Here is a 25,889-nt window from a genome sequence, read left to right as displayed (position 1 = left end):
TTGTCAGAGGGAAAGTGCATGCTGTATCTACACTGGAAACTCTGGACTAGCTTAAGTACCCAACGTTCATTCACCAAAGGGTGGGTACTGGTGTTGGAAGTAGAGTCCATTTCTACAAAATTACCAGTGGGCTTGTACTTAAAAAAGGGATTGTTTCTCAAGTGCCCTTGAGTAACTAAGAGACAACTCATTGATCTGTAAACAAAACAGAACCATTTAAGAATCGCCACTACAGTAAACAAATCTTAAAGCCCACAGTTTGTAAAGAAAAATTTAAAAACTATGTGCTAAACAGCATCTCTAACTCAAGCCAGGCCTCTGCGAGGGGACTTGCTTTGCAACCTGGAAGGGGTGTTCGGATGCAAAGGCTCTGAGTCCTGCAGAGAGGGCAGGACCCAGGGAGCTGGAACCTGGGAGCACTAGAGGCCTCTGGAGAGATGCTCTCTAGGCAGGGGTAACGAGGATGGATGGAGGCTGGGTGAGGCTACAGAGACAGAGTTTAGTTTTGATTCTACACAGGGCTTCTACTTAAGTTCTTGTCTCTAGGTTCCTGCTTTGAGTTCCTGCACCGACTTCCCTTTATGAAAGACTGTAAGCTGTGAAGTGAAATAGACCTCTTCCTCCCCAAGGTGCTTCTGGTCATGGTGTTCATACAACCCACAGAAAGCAAAGGATGACGACATATGGGGTGAGAAGCGCTCTGGGAACTGTCATGTGTCACTGCTACCTCAACCAGCCGTGCTCTGGTGGTTTTCCTCCCAGACACGCCATGTCTTCTAAGCTCACTGAGGAGGTGGGCCTTTTCTAACTGCGCCAGCACTGGACTCAACGACCTACCACTCTACCCCCTTGCATGATACACAAGGACAGGAACGGTGACAGACAAGCCCACGTATGGGACACACCTGGTAAATCATCCTCATCTTCACTGAAAACATTTGGGTTGAAGACAGGTAGATTAATATAGTCCATGGAAATCTTCCTAACTTCTGGGAGATAAATGGTCATCTGCCGCGGCTGGAGATGCAGCAGGCTGGTTTTATAGATTACTGGTGGGAGAGAGACGCACAGTTAATGGAGGCATATCAGTGGAGAGCCAGTTAGCAGTGTGATGGAGAGAAAGGGAGGGCGGAGGAGCCCTCTGTTGGCAGGCAGGTCTGCACAGGCTGGACCAGGGGCTTGAGTGGAGCCCATAGCTGCTTCTGATGGACACAGAGCCATGTGGGATTGGCAAATTCTTAGTCTGTCAACAGAACCACAAATTTTAAATGCAAAAACATACCTCAGGCTTAAATCCTTTCTTGCAATGAGCAGATGTAGGAAAATACATCTTTAAAAGCTTCATTTGCAACCAGAAGGATAAGTTAGTTGAAACAGTAGTGTGTCAAGAGTGCCAAGCTTAGAAGCTTTTGGACATCTGTGGGACTAGAGTCTCCCAGATGCGTAAAGAGTTGCTGCTGTTCAGGGTCAAGTTCTTGTCTTACTGACTTTCACCTTTAGTGATCTGCAGAATATGTTTAAACCTGAAGATTTCATTTGATTAACATGAGCAGTTAGGAGAAAGCCTAAGCTGCAAATTAAATAGAAAAGAAAATTAATTTAAAAATTATGAATCTAAGTTTCATAAGCAGGTTAAAAACAAGGCTAGGTTTTTGTCAACTCTTTTATGTTTAATTTAATTGTGAATGTGTGTCTGTATGCACATACATACAGATATATGTATGTCATTACACACGGTCTCATAGAATTAGGAGATCAAACTTAGGTTGCCTAGCCTTTGTGCTAGTGCCTTTACCCACTGAGCATCCTCCTGGACCATCTGCTATGTTTAACTCTTTCCTCTGAAAGTGCACACAGAGGTACTTGTTTGTGCTCAGTATTTTTCGGTAGGAGAAGCCACACCCTCCCTCTACCACTGTCCCTCTAGTGTGCCTGACGAACAGCACTGCCCTAGAAGCAGCAGCTTTTGCTGAGCCCTCTGCATGAGGCTGCCACTCAGGGGGAGGTGTCTTTCCCCCCAAACTAAGAGGAGAGTCACTCCGAGTGTCGCCACGCTTGCCAGAATACAGAGTATGGGTTTTGGTGGGAAAGTTCCACATTGTTCTGAGTTAGTGCAAAAGAGCTATGCTTTATTAGATCAGTAAACAACAGTTTTTTTTTTAATTTTTATTTTTTTTTAAAAGATTTATTTATTATGTACACAGTGTTCTGCCTGTAAGCCAGAAGAGGGCACCAGATCTCATTACAGATGGTTGTGAGCTACCACATGGTTGCTGGGAATTCAGGTTTCAGGACCCTGGAAGTACAGTCAGTGCTCTTAACCTCTGATCCATCTCTCCAGCTCCCATGAACATTTTTTTTTTTTTTTTTTAAATTAAGGAATGGTTACAGACATCACTTGCCTCCAGGGGAGAAAAACCAGGCAGAGTGCAGTAATGATGGGAAGCTTTATTACTAGTTTTACTTTATGTCCCCCTTTAATATAGCTTTTATATAGCTCTTAAGTTATGTGAAAAATGAAAACTAAAGCAAGTTCATGGATTAGTCACAGACACCCCATGGTCCCAGGCCTTCACGAGGACTAGGGTGACAAGCGTGAGCAGGCGCAGGCACAGCAGTGAGCTTCCGGGACCACCAGCCAATAGATCACGTTCATGTGGGACATGCCCCTGGAGCTGTGTGGCTTCTCACCCTAGAGTGAGGATGCCCGTTCAACAAGAAGGCGGGAGAGCTCAGAGTGAGGCCACCTCAGACGCGGGGGAAGAGGAGGATGGTGGCGAAGGGGGTGGGGCTGAGCCGGACATCTTGCTGCCTTCTCCTTCAATAAATTTTATACTGAGTTTTCTCCTCTCCCCTCAGTCTCTCATACACTTGTTATGGGCTAAGTCTGTTCTAATCGAAGGGAACAAATTATTAAGTATAGGGAATACTCATTTCCTAAACACATTATATATTATGTTTGAAAAAGTGAACAGTGCAACATGAACAGTATACTTTCTTGAATCCAAAGTTGACTTCTGTAATACAATCAAGTGAAGAATTCTTTAAGCTTGGCAACAGCAACTATAAGGACCAAATGTTCATTTTTAAAAAGCCAACAATTAAGGGGCTGGAGAGAAGGCTTAGCAATTACGAGCACTGGCTTTTCTTCCAGAAGACCCAAGTTCAATTCCCAGCACCCACATGGCAACCCACAACTGTTTGTAACTCCAGTTCCAGGGGATCCGACACCCTCACAGACATACATACATGTAGGCAAAACACCAATGCACATAAATTTTTTTTTTTTAAAAAAGTAAATGCTTAGAACAGTGAAGCTTTTGTCTTGACACTCTACTACTTCACACGGGAACAGCGTGGCCCCAAAGACACGCACTGCTCCTGTCTTAACTGTGGCTCTAGTTACCATGGGAGAAGAGCAGAATGTAAGAAATCAGTAACTTTTCATCTCAGTTCTTTCTCCTATCTTTACTCAGGAAGGCTAAGTTCTCCTCTTACTAAGATGAAGGTAATGACATTAAACAAATTAGTAGGACACAGGTGAGTAACTGAGTATGTTGGTGGTCATCTGAGAGTTTTCAGGTTCCTGAAATATTGTGAGAAATTTCCTTTGTAGGCAGGAGAGTGTGCTGTGGAAGAAAATGGGTAAAGAAAAAGGAAGGATCCATTGTTCATGCACTAAAACTTAACATTTACTGCATAAACCCATGTGCATACTGCTACCTCATTTCTTCACACTATACAGAGCAAGCCTTATTTAACATTTTTTTTGTGAGGCTAAGGACTAAATCCGATTCAATTTTATGTTATTTGCTTTAATTTTATTTGAAGTAAAAACCTTGAAAATGAAAAATCTAAACAAGTGTTATTTAAATAACCATCTGTAGGTGCCCACACAGGTCCTTTGATCTGGGGGAGGGCAACAGTGTGAGGGATCAAACCAAGATCTTAAGCATGCTAGGCACGTGCTCTACTGCTGCACTCCACCCCAAGTGGACTTGTAACGCTTGGTTTTCAAGAGTCACTCACAGCACAGGTCTGCACAGGGTATGAGTCTATAGGCAGAATCCGTGAAGAACAATTTCCACTCGGTTGCAGAGTCCACACAGGATGAAGGGCCGAGGCGGACCTGGCCTCACCGAGAGACATGTGGGCAAGGAGGGAAGACAACGCAGGAAGGTGCTGGGCTGGGCAGGGACAGCAGCAGGCTGTGCCTCTGAAGCCCAGCAAGCAGAGGGAGCTGCCATGGAAAGGCTCCTCCAGCACTTCCACATCTTCCCTGCCCCCAAGGTAAAGGCAGCGAGCTTTACCTTGAGTCCCAGGGATGCCAATGAAGACCACAGCCTGGGCTGTGGCCCAGGCTCCACTTCCCTTGCATAGATTTCCTTCTGTGTCTCAAACCTGTCATGGGCAGGATGTTTATCAGATGAGGAAAAACGAGATTTAAAGACACGTACTGCTAAGAACCACATTCTTAACAGCCAGCTAACTTCTTGGTCTTTAATGCCCATCTTTCTTCTCTCTAGAAGTTCCTTGTGATTCAAGAACCTGGACGCCGGACCCTGAATCTGCTCACGATGGCCATACGCTAGAAATCTTCTAGCGCTCTCCTCCTTTTACTAGTTTCAAAACGCAGAGCTAATGGGGGTCAGAGAGCCAGGGACAAAAGCCAATGGGTAGAGGTCTGTTTTCCTGACATCATCGTGCCTGGAGTCAGGGGACAGACACACCAACCCCACAGTGTCTTAAGAGCTCATTTTCTAAGTTAAGCTGTCACGGTTGAAACTGTAGCTTTTCTTCTGATTTCTGAATGGGACAATAAGAAAATGGAACGAGTCTTTACCTGCACCGAGGTTGGTTGGCAGGAACGCGGCCAAGCCCACAATCTTAAATTTGGTTCCCCAGATATTAGATGTGACCTGAGCAAGATAGTTGTGCTGTGGGGAGAAGAGGGGAGAAAAGCAAAGAGTCTCAGTCTGTTTTGACCTTGACTGCTGTTCACTTAGTGTGAGCACTAACATGTAAAGCGCTGTAAGTAAGCACTGCCAGAAACATCAATCGCCAACTTCTGTCCCTTTTAAGATCAGAGACTAACCAGAGCACCATGGGCTCCCAGGTCCCAGTGGTGGTACACTGAGCTGGGAGTGCTTGCTCTGTCCCAGCGCGGCCGTGTCTTCAGTTTAAAGGGTCGGTCGTTAGCAGCTAGAGAGATGGCTCAGCAGTTACGAGCATGTGCTGCTCTCGCAGAGGACAGGGGTTCCATTCCCAGCACCCACATCAGGTGGCTCACAACCACCTGTAACTCCAGTTCCAGGAGATCTGGCCTCAGAGGGCGCCATGTATGCACCTGACGCACATAAACACATACAAGCACATATACACACATAAATGGATATAACTTTAGAGAGGTTATTAAAGGGCTGGGGGTGTGGTCAGTTTGCGGAATGTCCACCCAGCATGATCTCCAACACTGTACAAACTGGACCTGGTGATACAAGCCTGTAATCCTAGCACTTTGGAGGTTAAGCTGGGAGGATCAGAAGTTCAAGGTCATCCTTGCCTACATGGCAAGTTTGAGGCCACCCTAGGCTAGAGGAGACCCTGTTTCCCAAAAAGGCCAACGAAGTTCAGAGTAGTGATGTATGTCTGTAGTTCACTAGTGAGGAGGATGAAGTGGGAATCCGAGACCAGCCTGGATGAAACAGCATGGCCTCAACTCAGGCATAAGTTAAAAACAAACAACAAAACAGGTGTGGAGGACGATAATCTCAGCACTGGGAGGCTGAGATAGGAGTATACTGAGTTCCAGAGCAGTCTGGACTGCTAGCTATATCTAAAACAAACAAACGAATGAATGAATGAATGAATGAAATACCAAAGTAATAACCACATAATGTGGAATAAGAAGAACATAACCTAAAATAAGTAAAATTTGAAAGGTGAAAAGGCCACCAAAGTGATTGGGATACAATTTTGTTCATTGCTTCTTATCATTGATAGATTCTACAGATGTAGCTGAATTGAAACCTTCATGTCTCTAAAGCTCCCAGTTATCCTTTAGTTTCATCAAGTCAATGAAAAACACTTTGAAAAGTCACTGCTATGCTCAAGGTGGGTGTGGCTAAGACAGAGATGTGAAGGAGACAGCTCCTGGGGGACTTAGGACCTGATGACGGATAATTAGGCTGTCCCTGGTGTGTGCACAAGCAGTGTGTGAGGAACACCAGAAGGGGTTTAGGCACCGCGTGTGATGGCCGGGCCAGGGCAAAGGCCTTCACTGAGAAGGTACGAACTGAGTCAGGGCTGGAAGTGGGGGCAAAAATGAGGAGGGGATGGAGAAGGTGACTTAGTCATAACACAGGCACAGGGCACAGAGGCTGAGGAGGCAGGACAGATTGTGGGGGCTATGGCCAGTGTTCCCTTCCTAGAACTGAGGTGTCATGGCAGGAGCAGGAGGCAGAAGTGAAGAAGGAAACAGTCCTTAGAGCTCCCTGGGAGGAAGATTCCAGCAACAGGGAGGTACATGGAACAGAACCACACAGTGTGCATGCAGGTGTAGCAATGGACAAGGCGGCTACGTTGGGAAGGTGGACAGAGTTGCTTCCAGGTAGCCCGATGGTATAGACAGCATGGAGGCTCCACTGTCAGCTATGCATGTCTACCTGAGTGATGTCCTCAAAAGGAAACTCTCTCCGAGTCAGGCTGGGTGAGCCCATGGAGGGCTTGCGCATGGGCAATCGGGGAGATCGAGAAATCTCTTGAGCAGCCCGGGGCAGCTTGGGTGACTTGCGGGCCTCAATGCTGATCCTGTGAAGACAAAGCCAGATGGGTGAGACATGCATGTGGATCCAGGGCTCCTCTTTCTCTCATAGATGAATGATGATAGATCATAGATGTTGGCTCTCAATGCTTAAGTCCCTAATTTCACAAAGTGATCTTGCTTTTGATTTAGGAAAGAATGCCAATTAAACACTAAGTAATATATACAGAGTTTAAAAACATGGAGATCAGACCAAGTAATTCATCTGTAAGAGCCTAGAGAATGAACATTCTACCTACTGACTTGCAGCATTGACTTAAAAGTCCACATGCTTTCTGTCACAGGTTTGCAGAATCAGCCCTGGGAAAACAGCAGGAGGAAGATTGTTTCTCACTCTAAGGCCACTGTGATCTATAAATAAAACCCCTTCTATGTCAGTTTGGATTTCAGCAGATTATTTAACACTGTCACTTATAATATTTAAGCCAAATAACTGAATGCAAGCTTTTCTGCTGCCTCTGATTCCATGTTCTATCTCTACTCCCCTGTTTACTACCCCTGAAAATGGTGCTATGAAACAACTCTGCTAAGGTCTACAATGTCGTATGCAGAAAGTGCACGAGCACCAGATGTATGCTGTTGCAAACCTGGTAAGAAACTTTAGACTCCAGAGAGATGGGAAGATGGAGGACTGAGTTGTGTGCTAAGATTATTAGCTTAGCTGCTGTGGAGAAGGAGCTCCAAGTGGAAAAGAATAAGAAAGGAAAAACCAATCACAGAGTTGGTAGAACCTTTAAAGGATATTTATAGACCAAATGTGTGGTAAATGACTCTCTGCTTCGGTAGTGGAAAAAGCCAAACACAATACTTACTACAAGTTCATAATTTTATATGCAGTTTAAACAAACCTTAGACGAAAAAACCAAAACAATGAATCACATTACTGGAGGAGCTGGATAGTAAAAATAATTGTATACTCTTCATTTATGTTATATTCAAACATTAGTTTGGCTACAAAGCAGAGTTGAGATTTTCATGTGAAACTGTAATTTTACGGCTGCAGGAAGGATGCTCATGGTCTTAGGATGGACAGAGATTTCTTAAATGCAACACAAGAGGCACTGATTACCAAAGGACCTCACACATTGGACTATCTAGGAAATGTGTAGCTGCCACAGAGTCCTCTCTGTTACAAGTCAATAAACAACCCAATGAAGAATGAAGGAGGAGGTCAAACACACTTCGCCAAAGATAGCTAACACACTCAGGACAAGTGCTCAGCTCAGCATCATCATTCCCTGGACCAGGATCGAACCTGGATGTTAGACACCACTACACATCATCAGAATGGGTAAAACTTTCCTAACATGACAATGGAGCTGGAAGTAAGAATGGAATCTGCTGGAATTCTTATATCCTGCTGTAGAAATTTAATTTGGTACAGTCACCTTGAAATGCTCCTTGACAGTTTCCACCAAAGTTTAAAATGTATTTTTAACTCATGACCCTGTAACTCCTTTCATAAGAATATATGCAAGAGAAATAAGTGCAATATCTCCCATAAGATTTTCACAAAATGTTTATAATGGATTTATTCATCACAGTTCTAAACTAGGGACTATCAAATATCCATTGATTGGTAAAGTATATAAGCACGTAGTAACATGTTTGTTTTTAATTGAATAATCTCACAAAGTGATTTAAAATAAAAAGGCAAACCACTGATATATCCATGATACTGTGTTGAGGGAAAAAAAGCTAAATAAACAGCACCCATATTCATATGAAATTCAACAATATAAAATAATAATCTATAGCAACAGAAGTCGTACTGAATGCAAGAAGCACAGAAGACCTTCCAGGATAATGGGCATGTTCTTTATCCAGAACTGGTGGAGACACACCGGTGCACCACTGTCCAGTGACCCAAATGTCTAAAAGATGAGCATGCATAAGGGGGATGTAAGTTACACCCTGATGTCACATGCTGTCACAGAACTGTAAGCAAGAGTCTGTCCATTTCTGCCCACAGCTAAGTCTTGTCTAGTCACACAGCCCTGACAGCAACAGGAGGAAGACCGTGCTCTCCCAGGTGGTGACACCAGCCCTTCTGCCTCAGACAGTGTTATAGGCACAGAACTCAGCATTCTCTTCAATACAACACGTCTGCTCTAAACTACTGTTTGCTTTTCTGAAACCAGAAGGGAAAACAAGCAAGCTGGGAAGCAACGGCTGCTCTGGGTCCCAGCCTCACTGCTGGCCCTAGTGAAGCTCATCTTGAGGCCTTAGCATACCTCCTTTCTGTCCCAGAGGATAAAGAAAGGCGGGAAGGAATGAAAGGAAAGCTGTAATTATCCCAGGTAGAATCTTCCAGAATGAAAAGTGGTGAGGAAACAAAAGAGGAGTTGACCTTGCTGCTGTGCACGTGTGAACTTCCTTTCCTTCCTCTTCTTCTCCATGATGTCACATTTATTTGAGCAGAACAGGTTCTAGAACTGAGCATCCACCTAGACCTAAGATAGCTGGGAATCCTCACTCTAGTCAGCTTCAATGCGACTCTGTCTCTAGAACAAACAATGTCATGTCATGTTGGAGGCACAACAAGGGAAGCCTGTTACCTTGGAAGTTTGGGCGATTTGCTAGCTCTGGAAATTTTGGGAGACTTCTTGGCAGCCCAGTCATCACTCAGTTCAATGTCGCTGGAGTCTGAGCAGTTACAGCTGTCAATCACGGTAGAAATCAAGCTGTTCCCATAGATCTCATCTGTAAGAAACCAACCATCAGGTCTAAAGGTAGGAAAAAGGGGCCAGCGAAAGAAACCACCCTGACCCTGGAACCCAGAGTCAGTGAAAGAAACACTTTATCCCTGAACTCTGAACCAAAGAAACATGCCCCGACTCTGAAACCAGTGCCAAAGAAACACACTTTGTCCCTAGAATCAGAGCCAGTGAAAGAAATGTTCCCTTGCCCTAGACTTAGAGCCAAAAAGATGAAAAGGCCAATGAAAGAAACACAGTTTGGCTCTGAGATCAGAGCCATCTCCGCCCCGACCAATGAAACTAACCAATCCCTGAACAGAAAATCTCCCTGGAGAAACTCTGCCCCTAAGAAATCCTACATAAACCACCCTGCCTGGTCGGTTGTGGGCTGTGCTTTCCCACCCTGGTAGAGGCAGCCACTCTCCTGGACTCCTCCTTCCCAAATAAATCTTTCTCCAAAGAGTCTTGGGTGAAGATCTTCATTCACCAGCTCAGAGAAGAAGAACCTTGATAAGACGTCCTTGGGAGCAGAAAAAAAAATCTTGCGGAGATGTTGCCTTCGAGGGACTTGAGCAAGGGGGAGCAGAAAAATTAACAACTTTTCTGGAGCAGGAGGAGACTGCTACATTTCTGCAGGGGATTTCCTTTAGCAGAGTGAAGCAAAAGAAGCAACATCTTAGGCTGGAGAAGAAGTGGAGCTCGGCTGGGAAGGCCTCTAAGGGGCTGAGCAAAGCTCAGGTGTAGAGGCTCTCCAGGAGAGGAGCAGGATTGCTGTATCCTGCGGGGAGAGCATCCCTCTCAGCTCCAGGTACAGCCTGACTCCTCAAACAGTCAGGGCACCTTTCCCTCCAGAGCTGAGCTGTCCCATCTCAGCTGCAGCTGCTGGAGCTGTCCCATTGCAGCTCCAGGTACAGCCTGACTTCCCGAGCAGTCAGGATACATACCCTAGTGTTGCAATACTCACTTACAGTGAGCAACTCTTACTGCTATATAGGACAGATGACTTTATTGGCTCCCACATTAGGTCAGAGGTGAAAATAGAAGGAAGCCGTCCTTTTCTTTTTACATTTTTATGCTCTTTTCCAAGCAGAAGCAGGCAATATATAAATATATAAAATATATATATAAATATAAAAAATATATAAAACTATTCATTATGCCAAAAGCTGAAAATAACAATTTTACTATTGAGCCTCAGAACACTCAGTCACTACCTACCTAGGCTTGTGTAAATTTTCAACTAGACTAGAAAACCAGGCTGAGGACTTGTTCACAGACTTCCTGGAACCCGCCTCTGACTTGGGAAGGCCCGACCAATCCAGGTCTATAGGAACTACCATCTTGCCGAGTTGGTTCCATGCCAAGGTCTCTGGCATGATTTGTCTAGAATGGCAATTCTGGAACTGCTGTCTGGGGCCTGTACCTAGTACAGCTGACTCCATCAGAGAATTGGAAGGGAGACTCTGGGCAGTGAGGACGTTCAGTGGTAGTTTTGGGTTGCTCTATGGGTACTTCATATGGAAACCACTCCTGGTAATTTTGCTGGTTGGCCAGCAGAAGGAACATTAGAGGTCCGAAATAGAGGGCAAGAGAAAGTGCAGCGGAGTGGACCAAACATCCAACTGTGAGTAGACATCACACCACCACAAGTCTCTTGCTGACCCCACCACCCCATACTCTCATATTCCTTCTTTTTACCGCCCAACCCCCAGTCCCACTCACACTCCCCCACTTAATGTTAGTACCCCATTCTTCAAAATTTGCTGTGCTGACAAAATTTCATGCTCTGAAGAACCTCACCAAGTAATCCAATTGCAACATTCAAACATGAATAAGACGTGATCCCAACATTTAAAACAGATGTTGACATTTCAAAGGATGAGTTTGTTAATTCAAGCTTGTCACTGATTTCTGAGTAGATGGTGGTTAACAGGTAGTTAGGAGCCTTTTTGTACAGAAGGAGCTTTGCCTGCAACTAGAAAAGAGGCTGGTACCTGGTACATGGCTCTTGTCACCCCATTTTAAAGCTATTTACCAAAGCACAGGCACATTGTATCTAGCAAGCCACAGTGCTGTGTCAGAGTTTGAGCACATAAAAAGGTTTAGTCCACATACAATGAACAGTGCTTTCTAGGATTTAACATTTGAGTCAGTGGACCAAAGGAAGCTTAGTCATGACTCAAACCAGAGGCAAGCTCAGGATGTGCGTGCGTGTGTGCGTGCGTGCGTGCGTGCGTGCGTGCGTGAACTACACTTCGGGAAATCGATCACACCACTCACTCCACCATCCTCTTCCTGTCAGTATTTCTTTACTTCTCTTTTGCTCATAACTACTTATGAACCACCCGTCTCCCCAGCTAGTAGGGGCCACACAGGCAGAACTCTGTCTGCCACACCTGCTATGGGATTTGGGGAAGACTTCCAGGAAGGATAAGGAAGGATCTGTGAGGTGGGTGACCGGGAAGCTGCTTTTGGTGCACAGGCTGAGTCATGCTGCAGACGGTCGTGGCCACACCCGAGAAGACACTGCCTCCTTGACGTCTGGCGTCACAGCTAGAACGCCCTGCACTGTCTTAGCTCAATGGGAAGAAAGGCAAGGGTGGCAGAAGGTCAAACTGCATACTTCCAGAAATTCTGTGGTATTAATTCATCGTGTAAAAAGTTGAGCTGGGTCTTTGAGGAACCAAAGACAATTCAAATATATAACCTGAATTAGGTGTCTGGGGAGACAGCCCAGTTAATAAAGTGTTAACCTCGCAAACATGAGCCCTAAGTCTGGCCCCCAGCACCAATGTAACAGGCCAGGCATGGGGTTACGTGTGTACTCCCAGCCCTGGGAAGGCAGAGACGGGAAGATCCCTAGGGTTCACTGGCCAGATAAATCTGGTCTAATTGGCAAGCATCGTATCCCAGTGGGAGAAGGTTTTTTTCAAAAACCAAGGTGAATGGCTCCTGAAGGACACCTCTGGTTTCCACATGCATGAGCACACATGTGTACGCCCCCAAAAGAACCTTCTCCAAAACCTATTTTAAAGAATTGGGGGGCCTTAGCAGGGGAAGGGAGTTTTCAGGTAAAAAAGAGGGGAAGTGAGGGGGGAGGGGCAGACAAGACTAATGACATTTTTAAAAGCCACAGGGAAACCTATTGTTTTCCAAGCTTTCTTTCTTTCTATGTATCTGTATCTAATTTAACTGGAATTACCCAGACACCTTGGAGATTAAGGATAACCTGAAGAAAATTGGGAATCGAACTACCTCAAGACCCAGCCATACCACTCTTGGGCATATACCCAAGGAATGCTAAGTCATACCACAAAGATACATGCTCAACTATGTTCATAGCAGCACTATTCGTAATAGCCAGAACCTGGAAACAACCTAGATGCCCTTCAACTGAAGAATGGATTAAGAAAATGTGGTACATATACACAATGGAGTACTACTCAGCAGAGAAAAACAATGACATCATGAGGTTTGCAGGCAAATGGATGGAACTAGAAAAAAATCATCCTGAGTGAGGTAACCCAGACTCAGAAGGACAAACATGGTATGTACTCACTCAAAAGTGGATTCTAGATGTAAAGCAAAGAACAATCAGACTGCAACCTACAGAACCATGGAGGCTATATATACAGCAGGGGCCACGCTAGGATGACTGTGGCTTATAATAAGTTTTGGTTTTACTCAATTACTGAGCAAGCCTCAATGAAACATTTCACTATGAGGATAAGAATTACATTTACGTTGTGTGTGTGTGGGCATGTGCATGTCATGCTGTGCCTGTGGAGGGAATACGGGGAGTCAGTTCTCTTTTCCACCATGTAGGTCCACAGAGTCTGCCTCAGGTTGTCCGGCTCGGCAGCAGGCGTCCTCACTTGCTGAGCTATTTGCCGGTAACTCTCTCCCTCTTCTCATGAGGACACAATTCACTAACGTAGTAACTAATTTAACCTTAATTATCTCTTTGGAACTCTCAGAAGTGGACCACAAGTGTAGCAGATGCAAGGCTAAGGGTTTATCCCCAGTATCTCCTGCCCCCAAAGATCTCTTTTTGAAAACTTTTTGTTTTGTTTTTTGAGACAGGGTTTCTCTGTGTAGCTTTGTGCCTTTCCTGGATCTCGCTCTGTAGCCCAGGCTGGCCTCGAACTCAGAGATCCGCCTGCCTCTGCCTCCCAAATGCTGGGATCAAAGGCGTGCACCACCACCACTTGGCCTCTTTTTGACAATTTGTGAACAGTATGTGTGTGCAAGTACATGTGCACAAGGGTGTGTGGAAGCCTGAAACTCACTAAACAGGCAAGACTGGCTAGCCAGTAAGCTTCAGGGATCGGCCTGTCTCTGCTACCCTATCACTAGGCCTACCAGTATGCTTGACCATACCTGGCTCTGTGCGTGCGTGCGTGCGTGCATGTGTGTGTGTGTGTGTGTGTGTGTGTGTGTGTGTGTGTGTTTATTTCTGATAGATCAAATTCAGGTTTTATTGACTGGGCTACCTTCCTAGCCTCTCCAAATTTCTGGATTTTCACTAAAAAATTTTCTGGGACACATATTACACAGTATAAAAATACACACTAGTCACACACACTAGACACACACACACACACACACACGAGACAGAGTCTCATATATCCCAGGATGACCTTGAACTTGCTGCACATATGAGGATGACTCTGCTCTTCGGATCCTCCTACTTTCAATTCGGAAATGTGAGGATTACGTCACACCATGCCTGGTTTATAGGAGCACTGAACTCAGGGTTTTGTGTGTGCTGGGCAAGCAATGTATAAACCCAGCTCAATTTCCTACTTCTTTCCCCGCACTACACTGAGGTACTCAATGGACGCTTACTCAGTGGCTGCGGAGAGCCTGTAGCCAGTGCCAGAAGGCCTATTCTAGCAGCTTTGCTTGGAATGGGATGGTAATTCTAATTGCCAAGACACTTGAACATTCCTAGAGTAAATCATAAAGTTAAGTGCATAAAAAAATCTCGCAAGGAACCCAGGTCCCAAGCTGACCTCATCAGTTAATGTAAGGTGCTTTCAACAGCGGTGGTCCAAGGATCACATCTTGAGAAATGATGCTGTGGAGTCCTGGGTTAACTAGCTTCTCATGAGGAGACAGTCCCGGCTTTTCAAAGTTACAAATCCCCTCCATCCTCTGAGCTCCTTTATATATCCCATTAGTTGCCAATTAGTCAGACTGTGCCTTGTGACACAGTTTCTATTTCTGTCATGAGGTGTCTGAATTTGACGAACTTGTCAAGTCCTTAAATTGTCCTGTGCTCTAGCAGGGTTCACAGGGCTCAAGTGCCTCAGAAAGTGGGCACTGACTTGGTGTTTGTGTATTCACTTTATAACTTATAATTAGCAAATTATTAAGACAAAATACTTCATTTCTCAAAGAAGTGTTAGCAACTGAGCAGTCTGTACTCAGAGTGAGCTGGCGGTATGACCAAGGAAAACCAGGCACCAGGCAGGTAAGTCTGATGCAGGTAAGTCTGATGCAGGTTAGTCTGGATGCAGGTAAGTCTGGATGCAGGTAAGTCAGGATGCAGGTAAGTCTGGATGCAGGTTAGTCTGGATGCAGGTAAGTCTGGATGCAGGTAAGTCTGGATGCAGGTAAGTCTGGATGCAGGTAAGTCAGGATGCAGGTTAGTCTGGATGCAGGTAAGTCAGGATGCAGGTAAGTCAGGATGCAGGTAAGTCTGGCCTTGGGAGGCGGCAGCCTCTTCTGCAGAGGAGTTCAGACACATGGGGGAGAAAAACAAGCCCTTTACCCAAGAGACCTAAATATTCAGTCTCAGCCTAAGTTGTTAAGAGCGGTCCTTGTGAAGGCCCCTGGCCCTGCACCCCTCCAACCAGTACTCTCCTCCCGAAACCATTCTGTGCACTTCTCTACTTTCCCTTCCCCTTTTCTGACTGCATGCCCTCAATTCTTCTACTTGTCCTTCTACCCTTGGTATTAGTTGATGATGCAAATAAAAAATCCGGACTAATGATGAACATTCAACATTTGAAAACTGTTTTTTTGTTTTTGTTTTTGTTGCTTTGTTTTTTATTTTATATGGGAACACTGGTAAAGAACACTGCCATGAATGCTGGGATAATGCCTAACCAACCTGGTTGGTGCAGACATGTAAATGCTGGCACTGCCAAGAGAGGTTGGGAGCGAACAAGGCTGTGGCTTTAGGAACTAGGGAGACCTTGGTCCCACATGCTATGGTAGCTCCAGGGACACAATGAGGGGTCAAGGCCAGTCCAATAGCTGCAATAGTGAATGGGTACAGCAAGTGGAGACTATTAACTAATGAGACAAACCTAATGGAAACAAGTTGTCTCAAGGGCTGGCACTTTGCAATATAAAGATGAGCAGCACCCTCCTCCAGGGCAAGCAGGATCCTGAGAGTGACGAACAGGACACTCTGACAGGTGATGGGCGTCGAGGTCAATGCTGTGCATTCTGTGGCAGGGTGCACAGGGAGGCGGCAGGATTTATAAGCTACAGGTACTCACAGGTGCACGTACCTTTGGCTGGCAGCTAACTGGTACAAAACCCCACAGTCCCTTCCTGTGGGGGCCTCAGTCTAGGGTCCTTCAGAGGGGCATCTTTTACGTGTCTAATTTCCACAAGAACAGAATGCTGTTTCATGTGGAAACTAACGGATCAGTAAGAAACTTTCACTAGAACCTGACTGGAAAGCCAAATAGTAGATAATAGAGGCAAAACAATAAGGGGGACTGAAGGCTTGAAAAGCTGAATTCTGTCATCCTTCTGGGAAGACAGGGACTTAATGTTTCCTACTTCCCCAGCACTACGCTGAGGTACTCAATGGATGCTTACTCAGTGACTGCGGAGAGCCTGTAGCCAGTGCCAGAAGGCCTAGCAGCTTTGCTTGGAATGGGAGCTGATGTTACCTCAACCTGAGACACCTGGAATGCTGGGAAAACCTCCCAACAAGGGCATTTGGAGAACTGCTCACTTAGGTGGGAACCAGGAAATGGAGTAACTTTGAGAATGTTCCACATAGCCAGTACAAGAGCATGTCTCAGAAACAGATCTTCTCACTGCATGCCTTTAAGAGTGACATTCCACGACCACACAAGAAGGGTCAGAGTCACTGCAGCAAGGGCCCACCTGATTTGCCGTCTGTCCGCGGGTCCATGATGACAAACTCTGGCCGCAGCTTGCTAATGCGCCTCCCCTTGAGAATGGGCACGAGTCCTCCCAGGTACTCCAGGTAGAGTGTGTAGCAGGGCCCACCGACCTCTGGGTCATCCTCTGTACGTTTCATGGTGCAGTGCAGCCGCTCATTGCCAGCCGAGGGGTAGCTGACAAAGTCTCGCATGTTGTTGGGGTCTGGAATTGGGGGCTGGAGGCGGGACACAGGCAGAAAAAGCACATCTGGGAATCCAGAAAGCACAGGGCAGACTGGCTTCTGTCTCAGCTACTCAGGGCCAACTACATGCTGTAGAATGGTGATTCAGAACTGTGGAGTCTTCTAAACAGTAAGCAAGCCAGGGTCCCACGCTGTACAGTGAAGTGCAGCAGCTGGTGGCAGCTTAGACATCTGCTTTTTCTGATATAACACAGTCGAGAACTGCTGACATAGCAATATTGTAGGGCAGCTTAGAAAAGAGAACCATGAGGCTCTAGAACTCTGGATTCTTAGGAGAAAAGTGGTCAACAAGTCTATCTAGAGACAGAATGTGGAAAAGGTCGCAGGGTATAGAGTATAAGGTCATAGAAACCTCATGTGAGCAGAGACTGGCAGATCTGTTTCACATGCACGTTGCTTCTATACAGGCATTTTCTGGGGGACAGTCTGTATAAAAGATGGCTGGGAGCTGCACTATGTGGGAGTCACACTCAGTACAGTGGGAGGAGATCAAGCCTGACTAGTCTCATAACCAGCTTTACAACACGTTAGTTCCCTTATATGAACTTGTTTCCTGATTTATCAAGTGGAAACAATGATGTCAGAGTCTGCTTGAAGTCAAGACTAAACAAAACAGATCGTCATAAAGTACTCGGTACACTGTCAGGTATACTAAATAAACTGTTTGCTCCTTTGATCATCAGGATGACACAATACTCAACCGGCCATGAGAAAGGAAGTCAATCACATAAAGCAAACCTCCCATGGGCACTAGCAGGCAGGCCAGGCAGGCTGCAGACACATAAGGACACACTGGTTTCTGCCAAGCCCATGCAGTCAGCCCCAGGCAGTCTAACAGGAAACAGAAGTCTCTGTATTACCTCTGCTCCCCTCCTGCATCTCTCCAGTCTCTGGTAAGAAGGCTAGGAAGGAAGAAAACTCTACCTTGATGGTGGGAATGAAGGCAGTGGACAGGTAGGAGCAGAGTCGAGGGGGCAAGGTCAGCTTGCTGACGTCTTTATCCTCTCGAAGGGTGCTGGCGATGGCCTGCTGGCACAGCAGCTGGAGGCTGGACACTCGGTGCTCTACTCGAATCACGTACAGGGCTGGTCCTGAGGCCATAAGCAGCCGGGAGTCCCGATGGCCCCAACAAATGGAGATGATGGGCCGCTGCCGGGAAAAGGGGGGCAGTTCAACTTGTTTCAGCAAAATTAAGTCATTGGACAGTTTTAAGAATGCTGGTTTTTCAAAGCACAGCAGGGAATACTAGCTCTGTATGAACTGGCTTCTAAAAGCAGGGACGACTGCCTCAGGGCACACTCATACTTAACACAGTGCTGGTCTTCTTGATCCTCAAATTACCCAGTGTTGTGCCAATGAGTTAGAAGGTATGAAGAGGTAAATCACATGACCTCTTTCAATCAATTTTTCTAAGAGACAGCACTTAAAGGTCAAATCGACAATGGCTGTGGGGCTCCCAGTCATGCAATCCGGGGCTACTCCCCAGCTCTAACCATCCTTCTTTATCTATGAACCAAACAGGAATGCTGAGGATTACAGGGGAAGATGGTACCATGGTACGTTATGGCTACAGCTCAGGAATTAAGGCATTGCTGTTCTCAGCCAGCAGCACAGCAATGGGCCAGGAATGGCAAGCAGACTTCTCTTTGGAAAAGGGAGAGTTGGGAGCAGAGTTCCTAGGGAAGACTCCAGGGGGTTTATGAGTATCTTTTCTGGCAACTCAAGCTGCTATCCAAATATGCATATGTTAGAAACTTCTCGTCCTGAAATAAATCTCAAACTCAAGAGTATTACCTAAGTAAGAGTGTTATATAAGCTGAGCAAGGCAGAAAGGGATGAAGGGCTGTGACAGAAAACAGTAAGGTTTGTTCTTGCTGATCCAGAGAAACTGCTAATTTCATGAGGTCTCCAGGGGTCTCAGAGATCACAAGTGGAGATGTTAGGTCTTTGATAGGAATGACAGATAGGGACAGAATTGTCACAACACTTTACTGACAAACATCAAGATAAAAGGAATACATAAAGACAATCCCTTAAAGTAGCCCCTAGGGTCAGCTAATCCTGGTTTCAACTTCAAAGCAAAGTGCAAGGCTGAAGATAATTTATCTTGTATGTGTATCCATGAGGCTGGGCCACAGCTCCCCCACCAAAGACCATGCACTTACTAGCTTCCAATACAGGAACTCAAATCTGAGGGCCTCTAGGACATTTCAAGCTGGGCTTCTCTTTCCAATGACATGATTCTACAGAGGGTAGACCACTGAAGGAGGAACCCTGTTACCTCACAGCAAGGCAGGATCACTGACACAGCAGACCAACACTATGTGTGTATGTGTGTGTGTGTGTGTGCACACGCGCACACATGGTCATTAAGCTCTGCAGCTACATATTAGGACAGAGGCTCTGGCAGCAGCAGACTTATCCTTTTATCTACTTTATCTATTGGTGGTGCTGGAGTCTTGCTGTGGAAGCACACTATGACTGAACTAAATCCCCAGCCCTCAGGCTTAAAGACACCCGCTGACCCTTTACACCCTCTCCCTAGGATAACATTCCTAAGTTGGCGCTTAAGTCATAAGAACCAGTCCTCAGCTTGCACATCCTGACACACTAGAGCTGACTGCAGAAATACGACTTCTTTCCTGCAACTTTCCATTCCTTTTTGATAGGTGAACGGATCTGTTATACCAGCATCACAGGGACTGCAGACTCCTACCCTCTCTCCTGCTGGTTCCGCTTCCCGTGGAGCTATTTCTGTATAATGGTCGATTATATGTCAGGTATAAATTACCCTAAGCGCACATCTCCTTTCTTTATACCAAGAATTTACACGACTAATCCAGACTTTGAGCTGAACGCGAAGTTTCAATCGCTATCCATTTTAACAAGGAAGCCCATCTCCAGACCCCTCTGACTCTGGTGTCACACTAAGTGCTCATACGTATTGTCTCAGTACTCTCAATGGCCTCACAGGCAGTTCTGTTCCGGTTAAAACCAGAGGAAAGGGAAATCAAGAGGGTCAGGTAATTTAGTTCCAGCTAATAAACCGGAGAACTACAACTCTTGGCCTAACCCAAAAAGTGGTCACCTCTCCTAAGTACTGGTGTCCTGATACAACAAACAGCCTTAAGAATGTGTACTACCTCACTCAGAAAGTCAACTCTCTGCCATTTAGTCAGGAATGAACCCCATTCTCTTCCTAGTCCATTTAGGTCAAGGCTATTTTACTGAGGAAACAACAACAATAAAGTATGTTTACAGAAAAGATAATAGGACAGGAGAAACAGGCTTCACAGAAGCACTGGCCAATGACCTAGGTTTTTATGGCAGGAAAGAATCCACAGGCTGGTGGGGATACAAGCAAGGATGCACCACCAAGAAGTATGAGTAGAGGAGCAGGAGAACGCAGGGCCGCAATGCTTCTGCACAGTAATGGAAGATGGTATTGCTTCAAGCTGGGCATCACAGGGGTAGTCAGAAAAATCAAGGAAAATGTGGCCCTTGGATCAAAGAAAATAAGACAGTAAAGTAATACATGCTGGAGGCATTCCACACTGTAAGGGCTCAGGGAAAAGAAGGTCACAAACTTTTGGGCAGATTTAAAGGAGCATGTTATCCAGTAGGTGTTAGGAATAGACTTCTTTGAGCTGAGAAAGCAGAGTAAGACATTCTCTATCCAGGGAACAGGACACTGGTGGGACATGTAGGTACTCTAAGACAGAATCATGAGGTATATCTCAAGTCAAATTCACAAAGAGCCAATTAAGCACAGAAGTCTTATGAATTTAGAAATACTCAAAACGTCCCATCCTTTTCTACCTGCCTGCTGTGCACACACTTGAATGTGTCCCCAGAGGTGGAAAAATTAACCCTCAAACTTCCATGCTGTGGCTGTTATTTGGCCATCAGACCTTTGAGAGGGGATTGGGATAGGAAGGTAATGAAGGGGCTCCAGGAAGGCACGAGCGGGTTTAGTAGGGGGGAGGGACCCCAGCTGCTAGGCTTGTGCTGTCTTGGTATGCATGTGCTGCCCTCTGCTGCCCTCTGATGCCGTCAGGGCCTTCACCCGACAGTACACTGACCTTTCCCACCCTCACTCCAGAACCAGGGCTTCTGACTCTAGAAGGGGAGGAAGAGTACCACTGGCTGTCTCGAAGCTCCCAGCTTCCACGTGGATTTCCTCTCAGCTTCCTGCTCCCCAGGGCTCCTGCATCCTTATGTGCATCTGTGCTTTTCATCTACCTCCCAGTTGATCAGGGCATCAGGCAGAAGCTGTCCTTCCTTTCCTTAACACCCTCATGGTGCCTGCTACAGTCGCTTTCCTGTGCACGGCTTCCAGGCTGAGCACCCTGTCCCCAAGCCCACTTTCCATCCTGCCCTTGATCAGTTTCAGCTTATTCTTGTTTTAACTGCAAGGTCTTCTTAGTTGCTTATAAACAACACTCACATCTGTTTTATTTTATCCCCCACTCCTTGTCTTCTTTGCATACCTCGTCACCTTCTACTTCTGGAAACACACTGCTGCTCACTCTTTATTGTGGCTGTTGCAGTGACATCTCTAGCATCTAGACCAATACTTAACCCTACAAACACTGAGTGAAAAAATACAGGCTAACTTCCATCATTATGATATGATGAGACCACTCCCCTTTACAACCGCCAAACCCCGCTTTGCCATGTCTACACTCACCTGCTGTCCTGCAGGCTGACATACCTCCCTTAATGGTTCTTTAGGACAGTCTCTCTCCTTTGCAGCTGCTGCTTGCTAACTGAGGGCCATGTTCTACCCTCTAGGCACAGACACTTCGTTCTGTGTTTGGCTCTCTCACTATCCACTCCTTTGGCACCTAACCCAATTTCACTTCAACTTCCAGAGGTCTCTGTGCAGGTGCCCAGCAACCTCTAACTTAAGCTCTTGTCTGACTGCTAGTCCCACTTCCCATCTCCACCCACACATCTGGCTGCACTTACAGCTGAAGAAGGTCAGGAGAAATATCCACTGAGATTTGAGCTAAGTGAGGTTGGCTTGGTTTCTGGGTGAAGCACTGATGGGTGGCACCCTGACCTTCAGAGGAGCCTGCCATAAAGTGGTTCCACGTCAGTATGGATGCTCTACACCTTTACAAACAGCCATGAAAACTGTAGGGTGTCCCAGATTGCACAAGGTTTACTGAATGAGGTAAGAGAGGGGGCTGACAGAGCTGGAAAAAGTACTCCTTTTATCCATGTTACCACAGCATCTGGAAGACAATTCTCATTAGAACTCTGGAGCATTTGTGATTATCATGTATCTTCTTTAGCTGGTCTCCAAGGTTTTGGATTCCGTCTTCTTGTTTAGCTCTTACACAGTGGCACTTAAAGGCTTCTGCCAGCCACACAGTAGCCTCTCAAAACAGCAGCTATATATGTGGATTAATAAGTAAGCAAACATGCTTACTTACTCACACAGATATAATATTAGCAAAAGATACTTTTAAATATCATAAATAAACAAAAGACAGCTTGATTAAAAAAAAGAGCAAAAGACTTAAAGAGACATGCCTTTATATTTTTGGTCGTGAGCCTAGTCTTTAACGGCTGAGCTATCCCTCCAGCCCAACATGTCTTTATATAAGTCACCAGTGAGCTACTCAGTACAGTATCAGGCAGATCACAGCCACAATAGAATAGCACCTCATACCCAGTATCAGCTACTACCCAAGGACAAAACCTAAGAACACAACTTGCAGAAAAGAACAAACCCTAGTGAGAACATGGAGAGACTGTGACTCTTAGAAGGGTGGTGGGATGTATAAACAAGCAGCTGCAAGGGAAAATGGTGGCTCATCAGAAAATTAAAAATTACCACGTGACCAAGAAGCGAACTTCTGGGTGTATATCCAAAGAACTTACCGAAGAGTCTCAGAGAGGCACCTGTGCAGCCATGTTCACAGCAGCACCCTTACAACAGTCAGCAGGTGTGCTGCTCTATGACTTCATGCCAGCACTCGGAGGCAGAAGCAGCGGGTCTCTGAGTTCGAGAACAGCCTTGTCTACATACTGAGTTTTAGGCCAACCACGGCTACAAAGAGAAACCCTGCCTCAAACAAAATAAAACAACTGCCAAAGACAGGAGGACTCAAATGTCCGTGGATGCACAAGTAGGCCAACAAAATGTCTTACAGTCACATAATTAAGTCTATTAAGCCATAAAAGTGCAGGCAGATACAGCCTGTGCACTGTAACACAGATGAACCCTGAGGGCATTGTGCTAAGTGAAATAAGCTAGAGGAGAAAGAAGGATACATTCCTTATGATTCCATTTACATGAGGCCTAAGGAGTGTAACTCACAGAAACAGGGGAACTGTGCTGCTACATACTGGGGACTCCCACCTGTCCCCACCAGGATGAGAAAGATGAACTGATGGAGACTCTCCTGTGGCCTTGTCTTGCACTGTTCTGTTTCTGATGAGCTTTCCACTCACTCTTCAGTTCAGCGATGTCTACAAGCCTGTAGTCTAATACAGCCCTCGGAGATCTACCCTAGAGTTAGTTCGGTCTGTGCTATGGTTGCCTCTCGTGTTTACAGGAGGTATGTTAAGTCTCTATGTTTCTCTTGTGTGCAGAACTAGAATCCAGGCATCTCAGGTTTTTCCTGCCTAGTGACCAGATCAGAAGCAGATCCCTCTATTTTCTCTCTACTCATTTGATTTCAAAATAGAATCAAGCATTTTGATTAAAAGGTAAAAGATATTTTCTTCCCAACTTCCCTGGTTTATATGCCATGAATCAATTGAGAAAAGAAAAAAAAATTAAAATAAAGGTGCCAAAGGTAACTACAATAACTTATATGACTATTTACCAAAGATGGAACATAGCAACTGGCATTTTCAAGTGTCCTCACCTGCACAAGCGTGTCCAGCGTGAAGATGTGCTCCCCTCTAACATTGTAGAACTTGACCATGGCACTCTTCAGAAGAGGACCATTGGGCAGCTCGCTGAGCTGGGGCTGCTGCTCCATCCCAGCAACTGCCAGTAAGTCTCCCTGTGTACACCACTGGGCCACCACCTCTGAAACCACACAAAAGGGTTGGTTAGCATGAGGACACAGCCCTCCTCAACAGCCACATGGCTGTGTGTCTTCAGTAGCTTCAAACGCAGAGCTACTATACAAAGCCAACAGCGCTCCTTCTCTTTCTTTCATAAGGTACATCTCTTACAAGACAATAACGCTCTACTAAAAACAGGTATTTATTACATGGGTGGGGATCGCTGTTCCTCTAGAACATAACTAAGCCAGGTATGGTAGCATGTGCCTGTAAGCCCAGCTACTTGGTAGGCTAAGACAAAAGGGTCACAGGTATAAGGCAGGCCTGGGCTACAAAGCAGATGGAATTATTAAAGTATACACACACACACACACACACACACACACACACACACACACACACACAAATATGTAAGATAAAAATAAATGGTGGGCTGGAGAGATGGCTCAGCGGTTAAGAGCACTGGATGCTCTTCCAGAGGACCTGGGTTCAATTCCCAGCACCCACATGACAGCTCACAGCTGTCTGTAACTCTAATTCTAGGGGATCTGATTCCTGCATACATACTTGCAGGCAAAAATAATCAAATGCTGGCAAATATCTACCTCCAGTATCATCACTCCCAAATCAAATTGCGAACTTCTCCTATAAGAAAAGACCTATGGCTGAGGCATGTTCTATCAGGGCTTTGCTACTTTGGTATCCTTCATGCCCACAGGTGATAGAGTTGACTTATAAATCTCCAGTTAAAAAAGAATCAAGGCAGACCCAAGTCTACTAATTAATGTCTGGGTGCCACTGGGCCTGTAAAGTTTCAGGTACTGGATGCACATGATGTAGGAGAGCTCTGACTTTCGGTGGACTCATGACGATGTGAGAGCAGTGAAAAGGATAGCATTAGTAGAGACATCTTCACCCTGGAGAAGAGATGCCTACCTACAAATGGCCAGCAGATACTGTATCTTATCCTAGTATGAGCAATTACTTATCGCTTGCTGATCAAATAAGTAAACAAACAAATTAACTGACACCTATTAATACTAGTAAGATTCACAGCTCTTTTCCTTCTCTCAGTGCCTTAAAACCACCAGCTGGCTGCATAGCTCTCTGAAGTGTAGATTCACTTTGTAGAGAGGTTGAACTAAATCATCGAAAGTGAGCCACCATGACAACCATACAGTTCAGAACCCAGGGCTAGAATTCAGTGCCCAACCTATACCAGATTACATGGGATCAAACCCTGTGTGATGGAAATGATTCTGATGCTACAGTCAATGCACTCTGTAGTCACTCAAGTTTTTTAATCTCCTGGAGAAGCTAAAAGAGCATTCCCTGAGGCAAGTCAGCCTCCTGGAGCTTTCTCACTGAGTCAGTACATAGCAGAAACCAGGACCCAGGGCTAAGGTAAACAGCTACAAACACAACAGAAGAGGCTGAAAGCACCTGAAATCAAACAACCATCAATAAACTGCATTTTTCATATAAATTAAATTCAAACCAGAAAACAAAAAGGAATTAAAAAAATCAAGTAAATATATTGGTTAATAGGATTTTCATTACAACAGGAGAGGGAACCTAAAAGGCATATGCACATTCAGTGTGTTCTGCACATCTAATGCCAGACTGTGTCTAGAGAAAACCTTGGTTCTTATTATGGGACTGAAATGACCTTCTTTGGATGACAGCATTGTGCACATACGAAACTAGAGGAAATCCCAGTAAAGCAGCAACAAGATCCTGGCCCCTGACAGCTGAGATGAGGAAGGTTAAAGATGGCAATGTCTCCAAGGCTCCTCATCTGCCACACCCCGCTTAGTGAGTGAATGAATAACTGTACCCCTCTATTCTCTCTTCCCTTTGCCTTCTCCATTTTGGACACAGAGTGGATTTGAACATGAGAAAGCAAGCTGTTGCCTCCGCAGCACTGGATGCACAATGTCTTCAG

At 45.6% G+C, this 25,889-nt stretch overlaps 1 protein-coding gene across 1 annotated transcript in view; it reads right to left on the bottom strand.

Moving 5' to 3' along the window:
* Positions 1–25,889, bottom strand: part of Tulp4 (TUB like protein 4) — a 113,417-nt gene that overhangs the window by 6,881 nt on the left and 80,647 nt on the right. The window contains exons 6-12 of the mRNA XM_036168554.1: positions 23,800–23,966; positions 17,840–18,064; positions 16,654–16,888; positions 9,379–9,523; positions 6,663–6,807; positions 4,844–4,937; positions 906–1,049 (exon numbers count right to left, since the gene is read on the bottom strand). Coding sequence (XP_036024447.1) covers positions 906–1,049; positions 4,844–4,937; positions 6,663–6,807; positions 9,379–9,523; positions 16,654–16,888; positions 17,840–18,064; positions 23,800–23,966 — 1,155 coding nt within the window. The remainder of the gene's footprint in view (positions 1–905; positions 1,050–4,843; positions 4,938–6,662; positions 6,808–9,378; positions 9,524–16,653; positions 16,889–17,839; positions 18,065–23,799; positions 23,967–25,889) is intronic.

This window comes from Onychomys torridus, chromosome 19, assembly GCF_903995425.1.
Source record: "Onychomys torridus chromosome 19, mOncTor1.1, whole genome shotgun sequence".
Classification (NCBI taxonomy): domain Eukaryota; kingdom Metazoa; phylum Chordata; class Mammalia; order Rodentia; family Cricetidae; genus Onychomys; species Onychomys torridus.
This window is presented reverse-complemented; position numbering and strand designations above follow the sequence as displayed.